The 12033-nt window shown below is 45.1% G+C and overlaps 1 protein-coding gene across 7 annotated transcripts in view; it reads left to right on the plus strand.

The window, feature by feature from the left end:
- Positions 1-12033, plus strand: part of Tead1 (TEA domain transcription factor 1) — a 222925-nt gene that overhangs the window by 58954 nt on the left and 151938 nt on the right. For 2 of the 7 annotated variants that reach the window (XM_029479282.1, XM_029479283.1), the window contains exon 1: positions 3262-3335. The exons of 2 other annotated variants lie outside the window; for them this stretch is intronic. In XM_029479282.1, the coding sequence (XP_029335142.1) occupies positions 3321-3335 (15 nt within the window). In that variant the 5' untranslated portion in view covers positions 3262-3320. Of the gene's footprint in view, positions 1-3172; positions 3336-12033 lie in introns of those variants that run through there. 3 more of the 7 variants (XM_029479284.1, XM_021166760.2, XM_029479285.1) reach the window with 2 other exon arrangements.

Genomic DNA, 12033 nt, shown 5'->3' on the forward strand with positions numbered 1-12033 from the left:
GTGTGTGTGTGTGTGTGTGTGTGTGTGTGAGAGAGAGAGAGAGAGAGAGAGAGAGAGAGAGAGAGAGAGACAGAGACAGACAGAGAGAGAGAGATTGGTTGATTGATTGATTGATTGATTGATTTCTGTTTTCTGGGCAAGTGGTCCTGGATTGTACGAGAAAGCAGGCAGAGCACGCCATGTAAGCAGGCCAATAAGCAGTCTTCCACCATGGTTTCTGCTTCAGCTCCTGACTCCAGGTCCCTGCCTTGACTTCCCTTGGTGCTGGAACTTGGAATATACAAGCCAAATAAAATCCCTTTTTCCCCAAGTTGCTTTTGGTCATGGTTTTTATCGAATCAATAGAAACCAAGCTAAGATGCTTAGCACCTTGCTAGTCTGGCATAGAAGCTGTAGCTTTGCTTCTCGTTTCCACAGTGGTTCTGACTGTAGAGTTTATTCCTCCTCAGTGGAGATGGGTGAGCACCCTCCTTGAGCTTCCTGCAGTTGGGGCTGAGACCTGCCCCTGGGCTGGGCTGGGCAGGGCTGAACTACATCCAGTTTTGCACCTTCTCTGCTTTCAAAGTCTGATTATACGGGTCCTTTGTTTGTCTCTCTTCCCTTTTTTGGCTGGTTTGCCTGCCTTGGCATCTCCACTAGAGGACAGATGAAAACATTGCAAGGAAATGAAACTCAGTCCACATGCTATTATCTGTTCCTTTCCACGGAAAAGCACCGGGCTTTGCCTACAGTAGCGGGAGAGTTGGGTTTACAGATGCATAGTCATGTGTCCAGCCCTTGGCTGTGCTCAGTACTTTGCTTCTAGTGCTGTTGTGGGTAAGTCCAGATGGGGAGGGTTCTGGCAGAAGGCTGGCCTCTACCTGCCTCCTGCTCAGCACCAAATCTCAGCATTTCTGACCCTTTGCTTAAGCTCTGCTCAGAGGCTAGTTGGAGATTCGAGCGTTCCCCAAAGTCCCTTGTGATCCAAGCAAACCCTTGGGCTCTCCATGCCATTGAGATTTATGATTATTCTGTCTAAGGTGTATTAGTCAAGGTTCTCCAGAGTCACAGGACTTATGAGGTAGTCTCTATATAGTAAAGGAATTTATTGATGACTTCGAGTCTGCAGTCCAACTCCCAACAATGGTCAGTAGCAGCTGTGCATGGAAGTCCAAGGATCTAGCAGTTGCTCAGTCCCACGTGGTCAGCAGGCGAAGGCGAGAGAGAGCCTTCCTTCTTCCAATGTCCTTATATAGTCTCCAGTAGAAGGTGTAGCACACCTTTAATCCCAGATGACCTTGAATTCAGAGATCTCCCTGTCTTAATCTTCTGGAATTTATAGCCACTATGCCTCAAGATCTCCATACCAAGATCCAGGTCAGAAACTTCTATCTCCCGGCCTCCAGATTAGGGTTACTGGTGAGCCTTCCAATTCTGGATTGTAGTTCATTCCAGTTATAGTCAAGTTGACAACCAGGGATGGCCACCACATAAGGGGACTGTTGTGCGTTGAGCAGATGCAGTTGCTAGTTAGTGTGTCGGTAAGAGTATTCTTAATGGTTGTTATCTTTGTGTTTTAAAAGGAAGTATTAGGGAATTTAAGGAACCACGTCAAAGTGATGCTGATAAAGATTTTAAACCCCTGGGAGGCTGAGGCAAGGGCATCACTGTGAATTTGAAGTCACCCTAGCTTTAGGCTAACCTAGGTTAGAGTGAGGCCTCATCCCTTTACCTTTAAAAATGAAAAATGGTTTGACGTTAGCATGATTCTAAAAAGCAAGTCTCAAGTAAAAAGGTGTCTATGAACAGGGCATTTAAAGTAGTACCCATCATTCTGTGAGGCTATCCCAGTCATAGGCCCCACGGAGGCCCCCTGTACTGGTTCAGTGCCGGGCAGGGGAGCTGGGCACTTGGAGAGAGGGGCAGGATCCTGGGGTGCTCAGAGCACCAGCTCTTTACGGAATCTGGCAGTGTTGTTTTGTTTTGTTTTTTGATGTTTAGACAACCAGCATTGCTGTGCCAGAGAAGTGTGCTGAGGGATGAGTGGGGAACCTGCTTTTGTTTGGAGCAGGGTTCAGAAGGGCTGGAGGCCTCTGCTCACTGCTGAGGAACTGAATGTTGGGCCTGATCTGAGACATTCTTACCTATGCAGAAAGCACTTGATGTCAGAGCTATGGGAGACACATGGTTCCTTCTTGGTGTGTGTGTATATGTGTGTATATGTGTGTGTGTGTGTTCTACTTCCTATTGTTCCTGCCCTTTGACTCTAGGTATGTCTGGCAGCCAGGTGGTGGTAGTGGCAGTGGCAGCGCATGCCTTTAATCCCAGTGCTAGGGATCCAGAGTTCTCTGAGTTCCAGGCCTGCCTGCTCTACAGAGGGAGTTCTAGGACAGCAGGGCTACACAAAGGAGCCTTATGTGTGTGGGTGTATATAGTGTGTATGTGGGGGTGTGTATAGTGTGGGTGTGTATAATGTGGGTGGGGGTGTGAATAGGATGTGGGGAGAATAGGGCAAATTTTTGGTACTACAAGAAAACTTTGGACAGAAAGCTGAATGTGACACAAAATGAAACATTGAAACAAATATGGTCTTAAATGACACACATCTTTCCTAACAGTGGGGGAAGGAATGTGAGGTGTTAGGTGGACTGGAGACCACCCAAAGAGCAAGGCAGGGTGACAGCAAGATAGGAATGCAACAAAACAAAACCAACCAAGCAAACAAAAGAAAAACCCTTGAGTTCATGGTTCACATCGAGTATCTTGATGGTACAGTGTAGTTAGTGTTTCCTGGTACCTTCCTCCATGTTCCATGTGACGGGTGTTTATGGTGAGAGCTATTCCTCAAATACTAGATTTGAAGAAAAAAATCCAATTAAATGTCTTAAGCACAGACCATCCAGTTTGTGGATGTGTTGAATGAATCTCCTGTTGGAGGCACGTTGGAGGTTGTGTTGATGGCCTGTAAAGGAAGCCGCTGACTCGATGGGATAAAAATAAGAGCCTAGGTCAGCCTCCCGTGCTGCCACCTGGCTCTCCCAGACGCAGGCTTCCGAGAGGCCCTAATGGGCTTGTTGAAAGGCCCCACTTGGCTTCTTATTAATGTCCCTCTCTGAGCCGTGCTCAGCTCTCTGGCTAACCTTGTCAGAAGGTTACCCATGGCCCTCCAGGGCTCAGCTAATTTTAAACCCAGCCAGCCAGTGCAGTGGCATTGTGCTGCAGAGACATCAGCGGCTCCCTGGGAGACGCGGCCGGGCAAAGATGAGTTGAGCCTGTGTATTTTTCTCATCCTCCTGTAAGTGGCCAGGCACACTGACCAAGCAAAGAGAGCGGGGATAATAATGAGAGCTTTTATGGTAAACACCAGGATTCTTACAGAACTTTGAGCTGGTTGATATATGCATGGTGTGCAGAGCTCCGCATGGAGTGTCTTGATTGTGACCATGGGGGCAGGTAGATGAGATCCTGTGTTTGGGAACTAGGCTTGGGTTGTGGAATGGAATGGTTGCTAATGGGTCCTCTGGAGCGCCTCACTGATTTAACTGCTAAGAAAAAAAGAAAAGAAAAAAACCAAAACCAGAAATCCCATCATTTCTGCCTGTCTGCATGTCTACTGCTGTCGTGGCTTGCTTGCACTAAAATATTCTTTATTAAAAAAAATCTTTCTTATTTTGAGCATTTCCAGTAGTTCCTTATTTAGAATATTGCTGTGTCGTAGAATACTCGTTATCCCTGTGTTTTAACATAAAACATAAACCAGCTACAAAGCCATGTGACTTTTGGGGGTCTTTCCCCCCATCAAAATTAAGTTAAAAAGAAATCTTGGAGCCAGGCAGTGCATGCTTATAATCCCAGTACTCAGAAGGTAGAGACTTAGGAACCTGGAGTTCAAGGCCAGTCTTGACTATGTAATATGTACAATCAAAGGCTCTCCTAAGATGCATGAGGACCCCAAGAATATGAAGAAGGCTAAACCCAAAAATGAAATCCAAAACTTAGGGTTCCTTTTTTAAAATCTTAGACACTGAGAGTGTGATCTGTTCACCCTCACGCCCCCATTTTGGGAGTCTCCCATGCTTATTGGAGTTAGCTCAGCCTTCCTGGTATTTCCAGTTTCTTTCCCACTTGTGGGGTTTCAGTGGTAGACTTAATCTGCCCAATGGATGGCCTGGTTTTGAGGGTTACCTGCCTGGTCCAAAGGAGAGCCTTGGTGCTGGGTCCACACCCACCCACTTATAAAACAGTTTCCAGGAGCCAATTAAAGAGGCCGTGTGGGGAGCAAACCGAGATGAAAGAGTGATGGATGGAGAATCAATAATGTGCGAACTCTGAGGAGTGATTGAAGTTCACTTTATTTGAAATGGCCAGGCTGGGCCAGACCACATCAAGCCGGCTGTGCACCTGTGCGCACGAGGGCAGCGGCACGGGAGTGAACTTTGATTTCATTTTAGAAAGGAACAGAACAGCGAATAAATGCCTTTTTACTAGCATTTTCTTTCTTGAAGGGCCTGCCTCTCCTCCTGCAGACCTAATTAGCTTTGTGGTGCTGGAATTTGGTTTTGAGAACATTACATTAAAGCTGAGCAGCATCAGGGATTTGTGGAGTTGGCAATCCTTGTACAAACCTTTGACTCAAATCTGACTTTCATGTATGCTGTTGAAAGAAAACCGTCTCTCCAGCTTGCCCCTGAAAACAGTTTTCAAAAGCACCTTCCAAATGGTCAAGTATCACAGAGATGGAGTTCCTCTGGCTTCTGAGGGAGGGAGTTAGGGATTGTGAGGTCCACAGTGGAGATGTGGAGAAGGCAGGTAGGAGTTCTGCAGTCTCTCTCTCACCGCGGAGATTCTCTCCTACACTCACTCTAACGCCTGCCTCCTTTCTCACCTCCTGAACACTTCCCTCCAGCACTTGGCAGGGGTGTCGACTGGCCTGCTGTTATTTTTGTAGTAACCTGATACTTAGAGCAGCCCCCTGGCCTCGGGACTCAGACTGAGTTGAAAATGGTGCTTGGGTCCATGCTGTTGCAGTCACCCAGGCCAAGCAGCTGCCTTGGGGGAGGGGCCGGGTCACTAGTGAGGACTTCAGATCACTGCTTAGCAGGCCCTACTGGGATGGGAGGTGGGGGCTCAGCCTTGAAGCCAAGACTGGAAGGATTCATTATTGAATACAGTTGGGGTTTGGGGAAATAAGGAATATTTTTAAGTCAGCAAGTTACTGCTTTTGTTCTGTGGGTCTAGTCTAGGGTAGGGTATGCCTGAATCAATCCTTGAAATTTGTTTGGTGAGGAGAGATTTTATGTGTACCACACACTCCCCTGCCCCTCCCACCTCATCCCCACCCCCTACTCCCACCCCCTACCCCCTACTCCTTGTCTCAGTGTTCAGCCCAAGCAGGCCGTGAAGTGCAGTCCAGCCTCTTCCTCTTGAGTTCTAGAATTACAAGCCAGTACCACCAAGCCTGGCTTGGTTTCTTAAAAGTCATAAAAAGGAATTAATGTCTGATGTTTAAATAAATTGGATGGTTGGTTATTTACTGAATTGTGTTAGGTGCTAGGAGGGGTGCAAAACTGAATGGAAAATAGTTCCTGCCTCTGAAAATTGGTTATGCAGAGGTGACACACATTTAAGCTGTAATTATCAAATATTGTTATATGCATTTATTCAGTAGTTGCTTGAGAATCCTGCAGCAAAGTCAAGATGCATGTACACTTAGGTGGGTGGCTCACACCTGTAATCCCAGCACTGAGGAGGCAGAGGCAGAGGCAGGCAGATCTCTGAGTTTGAAGCCAGGATGGTCAGCATAGCCCATTCCAGGTCCTGCAGTGCTATAAACTGAGTCTCCAAAAAGAAAAAGGTGTGTTCACACTAATCTGTATACATCAAGCTAAAGCAGTGCATAGCTGCCTGTTGATGACAGAGACGTACAATTTATTAAGAATTTAAAATAATCCTTATGATAGGATTGTTTGTTTATACCATCTTACTTATTGTTTACCATGGTGATAATATTTTAACTTTGAAGAAAAAGCTGGAGGACAGTTGTTAAGTGCAGACTTTAAAGTTCACATAGACTATGTGTTCACTGAGTACTTCATCGTCACAGAGAGAGACAATAGTCATTCTCTGCTGTGTTTTTGGTTAGCTCATGCTTTAGTTGCCTTTGCTGGCCTCATAGACTAGCACCCTAGAGAGGTGAGGCTTGAGTCACCACACTGTCATTCTCAAACTCTCTTTAGGGACCAGGGGAATATGCTGGAACAATGAAGACAAAATTGGGTGAGCAGTTATTGGAGCTGAGTGACTGCCCCTTCCCCCAGCAAAATTAGTCCACACCTTTGGCTGTTCAAACAAGCCACCTGTGTAAACTGTCTCCCCAAGTTGTCTCTATCATGCATTTGTAAATTTGGAATGCTTAAGAAATACACCCTATTGTTATTCCTGAGACGATGTAGGAGTTTTCCTGGTCTCAGACCACACTGAAAATGCTTTTGATTTAAAAACTGGTTTCACATTGATAAAATAATCTTATCCTTTTTCCCTCTAAACAGATATACACATTTGTGCAAATACATTTCCAAAGGCACATGTGCAGAGGGGAGGGTATGGGGGACTTTTGGGATAGCATTGGAAATGTAAATGAGGAAAATACCTAATTTAAAAAAATGAAAAAAAAAGACACATGTGCATAAAACACACACACACACACTCCTTCTGGAATTGTCTGCACAGTCCGTGTTTTCTGGCCTGCTCTATGAACAGTTTCTGTTCCTGGCCTTTGAGGCCCCTGTGGCACAGGGCTAGATAGAGCCCAGAGTTTGTCACTCCAGAGTTTGACACTCTGTTATTGTGTCTTGGCTCCAGCCTTTCTGCTTTCATGCTTAGCTGTGAATTTTAACACATTGGTGCCTCTATATTCTTATAGAACTTATTATTTCCTTCCAAGAAACTTTTGTTTACTTGAGTCACAGAGTAGACTCTCATTCCTGTGCTCTTGGGTGCATCAAATAGTCTTGCTCGTGTGTGTGTGTGTGTGTGTGTGTGTGTCTGTCTGTCTGTCTGTCTGTCTGTCTGTCTATCATTCAGTCACTTGTTCATGTGTTCCCCCTTCAGTTCTGTATATTAGTTATTCATTGAACTAATATCTAGAGGGTCAAGTTAGCATGTGCCAGGCATTCTATTGAATATCAAGGACAGAAAGACCCCCAAGGTCCACAAACCTGGCAAGAGTGAAAGGCAGACAAACTGTATCCCATTCATACACTGAGCATATACTACTCATGGGAACACAGAGCGAGCAGGAGGGTCAAATCAAGCTTCGAGGGAAGGAGGGGATCTTGAAGGATAATTGGTGTCCTTTAGGCCTTCTGAGGAGAGGGTGCTCACTGGAGTCTTAGAGTTTCTGCTGCTGTGATAAAACACCATGCATGACATAAAGCAACTTTGCAAGTAACATGGTAGAGCGTGTACATACACATCCAGAGAAGTGAGGGCAGTGACCCAAGGCAGGAACCAGAAGGCAGGAACTGATACAGAGGCCATGGAGGAGTGCTGCTTATTGGCTTGCTTCTCATGATTTGTTCAGCCTGTTGCTAAGCACCCAGGACCCCCAAGCTAGGGATGGTACTACCTACAGAAAACTGAGCCCTCCACATTAGTCATCAATGAAGGAAATGTACCCAGGCCTGTCTATGAGTCAGTCCTATAGGTAGATGCATTTTCTTGATTAAGAGTCCTTGTCCCAGATGACCCTAGCTAGTGTCATGTTAACATATAAGCTAGCCAGCACACCAGAATAGAGAATATTTAGTGATCTTCCATCTCTTGTACCTGGTTGTGGATTAGGAGTTACAGAGTATAGGCCTCATTCAATAGAGACTTTATTACATTAAATGAGAATAACTAGTAGATGGAACTGTCTCTTTTTATGAACACCCCATCCTCAGAATGAATTTAAGAGGGTTTGAAAGAATGCAGCATAGCAAAATTAAAAGTACAGAAATAAATAAATTATGAGATAGGGGACCAAAGTAGATTTTAGGAAATAACCCAAATTTGAAGGCCCAGATAGCCTTCCACTTTGCCTAGGGCACTCCAGTGTGGTTCAGTGCATTCTGACAGCTGGAGTGGAGGGTGAAGCCTTTGCTGACTGTGTGGTGTTCTCTCTCCCTCCCCTCCTCTCCCCTCCCCTCCCCTCCCCTCTCCCCCCTCCCCCTTTCCTTTCTTTAAGGATCCTTGAAAAAAAACTGTGTGTGTGTGTGTGTGTGTGTGTGTGTGTGTGTGTGTGTGTGTGTGTGTTTGAGTGACATCCTCACCCTCATTGGAGAAGATCCAGGCCTGATCTCACTGGATGGTTCTTCTGGTAGTCCTTGGGTGCTCATGGCAATACATCTAACATCTTACAGTCAGAACAACTGTGCTCAGAACTACTGAAGTAGACTCTGAGTAACTCAGAATAAGAACGGTCCTGAAATACATATCATTATCTTCACTGCCCCTTTCCCCCCAACACACACACACACACACACACACACACACACACCCCTCATCCTTCTTTGAAGATCTCTCTGTATAGCCCAGGCTGGCTTCAAATTTGTGACCTTTGGTACATGTGCCATCATGCTTGGCTGGGCTCTCCCCTCCCCCTCCAGGATTTTTAGTGAAGTGTAACTAACATGCTTAGAAAAAGTGCATGGGTCATCAATCTCAAGTCCCTGTATTTTTCCATTGAGAACACTTACATTTTGTTTTATTTTGGAGACAGTCTCTTGTAGCTCAGGCTGGCTCAAACTTACTTTATAATCAAGAATAAAATACAAATTTATGCTCCTCTTATGGGCATGTGCCATTACCCTCAACCTCCCGGGGGGGGGGGGCTGTTATACTCATTGCTAATAACATTGATTAGGCTTTTCTTTTAATTCAGTTATCTTACTCTAAAAGACAGACAAGATCTCACTATGCTGTCCAAGCTGACCTTAAATTTGAAGTCTTTCTTAACCTTGCGGTGTTGGAATTGCAGGCATGTGCCGCTCCACCTGGCTCATGGATTAGTCTTGTTAGTGTTTGAACTTGTGAATAGATGCCTAGAGGAGAGTTTTCTTTGTATCTGGTCTATGCCACCAAACATCATAATTGACTGTGCAATAGCAACATCCTGCAGAATTTTCATAGTGGCAAAACTACTTCTTAGCTGTTTTGTATTATGCTGTAGCCACTAGCCACAGGTGGCTCCTGAGCCCATGAAATGCTGCTGCTTTAATCTTAGTGACTGACATTTAAATGTCCCTGTTACTAATGTGGACCCTATTGGACTGTGGATTTTTCTAGCATCCATTTTATGAATATGATGCAGGCTATGTATCTATGTATCCTGTAGTTAATAAGAATTTTAGCATCTCTAGCTGTCTTGATGAGTAATCATATAAACGTTCTTATACCCATCCTTCAAAGAACCTCTCCTCTCCGGTGAGGTTTGTGAGAAGGAAGGAAGGAAGGAAGGAATTGCCCAGTCAGCAAGTATGCATTGTGTCAGTTCTAGTAGTACATAGTGATTGCCAAAGAGTTTTCTAGAATGCTTGGACTACTTTACCTCTCATCAGCTGTCTGTGAGGGTTCTGGGTTCTCAGCATCCTTGACAACACTTGTCAGCATTAGCCTTTTATTTTATGGACTGAGAAGATGGCTGGGCAGGTAAAAGCAATTGCTGCAGGGCCTGATGAGATGTGTAGGCTGCTGCTGTAACTCTAGTTGGTCTTTAGTTTTTCCATAGTGGAGACAGAGATGGGAGTCATTCAGAGTCTCCTGGGCCAGAGAGCCCAGAACATGCAGTACACAGGCAGAAACAATAGGAGAGACTTCAAAGATGTTGGAAAGAGAGACCCAAGTGTAGAAGTTGCCCTTGAACTCTACGTGGGACACATAGCTTCACTGTGGAGGTATTTACTAACTAAGTATGTTAACACCTTCTCATTTATTGTCTGTCCCTTTGTTTTTTAATACAAATTTGCTGCCTGATTTCTTCTTCTTTGGTAGAAATTTTTATGTGTCAAGGAGATGAGTGTCTGTTGTGTGACTTTGCAGCTGTGGCTTCTTTTTAAAAATTGAGACAGGGTCTTACTGTGTAGCCCTGGCTGTCAGGAACTTGGTATTATTCTCAGTCACAGAGATCTGCCTGCATCCATCATGCCTGGTGAATTTTATTTCCTTAATGCTTCTTGAAATACAAGTAAGTTTTTACTCCCTCTTTCCTTTTCTTCCTTCATTCCTTCTTTCTCCCTCCTTCCTTCCTTCCTTCCTTCCCTCCTTCCTGCCCTCTGAAGCTTGGTTCTACATAAGCCAGCCTTGAGTTCCTGGGTGCAAGTGACCAAGTATTTACTATTTCTGGCCACATTTTTCTCTTTAGTATTATTATTTTGAACTTTACTTACTTTTGTGTACATGAAAACAAGTGTGCAGTGAGACCTGAGGACATGGGATCCTTGGACGTGGAGTTAGAGGCTGGTGTTAGGAACTGAACTCAGGTCTTCTGCAAGAGCAGCATGTGCTCCTAACCAAGGAACCATCTCTCCAGCCCCACTCACAAATATTTCAGATATGTCTGTCTGTCTGCCTGCCTGTCTGTCTGTAGTGTATATGTACACTAGTGTGCACGCCAGTGAACAGGTATATAAGTCATAGGACAACAGGGTTCTCTCTGTCCTTAGTGTTGAGCCTTGGAATTAAATTTAGATTAACTGGGGAATTGGGCTTGGTTGCAAGCACCTTTACCTACCAGGTCAACTTGCCAGCCTCATTTTAGACTTTTATAGTAATAATTTGATATGTTAAGGCAATCTGCTGGGCCTTCTTGTAAAGTCTTACTATTTTGCTTTTGAAATTCAGACTTGAAGTCTTTTAGATTGAGTATCTTATGAGGTAGTCATTTATTCTGGTCATACAGATTCTGGTCACCCTTATTCATTTATGGACAAAGTTGTCCTTTATTTATCAAAGGCAACACAATGCTTCCTTCTCACACACCAAGTGCAAGTGTATGTGTAGGGTGGTTTCTGGACCCTTGAGGGACAGCTCTGGTTTGTATACCTCGGTGACATGGACTTACTGTGTAACCCAAGCTGCTCTCAGACTTGCTTTGTGACCCAGACTGACCTCTTACACAGGATCCTCTGGCCTCAGCCTCCTGGATGCTGGGGTTACAGCCTGTGCCACGGTGCCTGACGTGGGAGTTTTAATATAGGCCATTGTAAGCCATTCAGCCTGAGCTTCAGAATTGCATGGGTGCAGATTTGCTGCACCAGGTAAGTAAGTCTTACCCGCTGCTTTATCTAGCTCCGATTTTCATTAGTGTCCTAACAGCCACTGCCGTAGGTCCTAGTGATCACACAATATCAGATTCTGTGCCCTGGGTTTTTAGGGACTCAATACTCAAGCATGATTTAGGCTGTCAGGGTGTCTGCTCAGATCCTTTAAAAAAGGATCCTCAAGCTGGTGGCCTGAGTTTTGACCTTGTATGTTGGGAAGGAGAAAGAAGAGTGTGAAGTGATTGTTTCTTGATTACCTTAGCTTAGGCAGGTGTGTTGGGGCCTAGATGTTTGCATCTAATGTAAGTGCTGGGAGCCGGGCTTGGGCTCCTTAATTCAACAGCTCAGAATGCCACCTTGTTTCAAGATTTCCTTGTTGTCCGACTTATGACCCAGTGAGAGATGCGCTGTGGATTTCTTCCCCCTCTCTGCTCCCTGTAGCATGTGCATCAAAACCGTCAGTACTGATGGAGGCCCAGAAGCTGGAGAGAAAGGCAAGGATTGTTCTCCCCACATAGAGTGGAGTGATAGTTCTAATGCAGAGTGGGCCTTCCAAATCACAGGGAGAGGGGTACATCTGGGCAGGTTAGCTGCTGGGTTCTGGTGTGTGTCCAGAGCTAACATGTCATTAAGTTGGCTGGCAGCAAGCAGTGACACTGAGTGTCTTAGGGTTTCTATTTCTGCACAAATATCACGACCAAGAAGCAAGTTGGGGAGGAAAGGGTTTATTCAGCTTACACTTCCACATTGCTGT

Source organism: Mus caroli, chromosome 7, assembly GCF_900094665.2.
Source record: "Mus caroli chromosome 7, CAROLI_EIJ_v1.1, whole genome shotgun sequence".
NCBI lineage: Eukaryota > Metazoa > Chordata > Mammalia > Rodentia > Muridae > Mus > Mus caroli.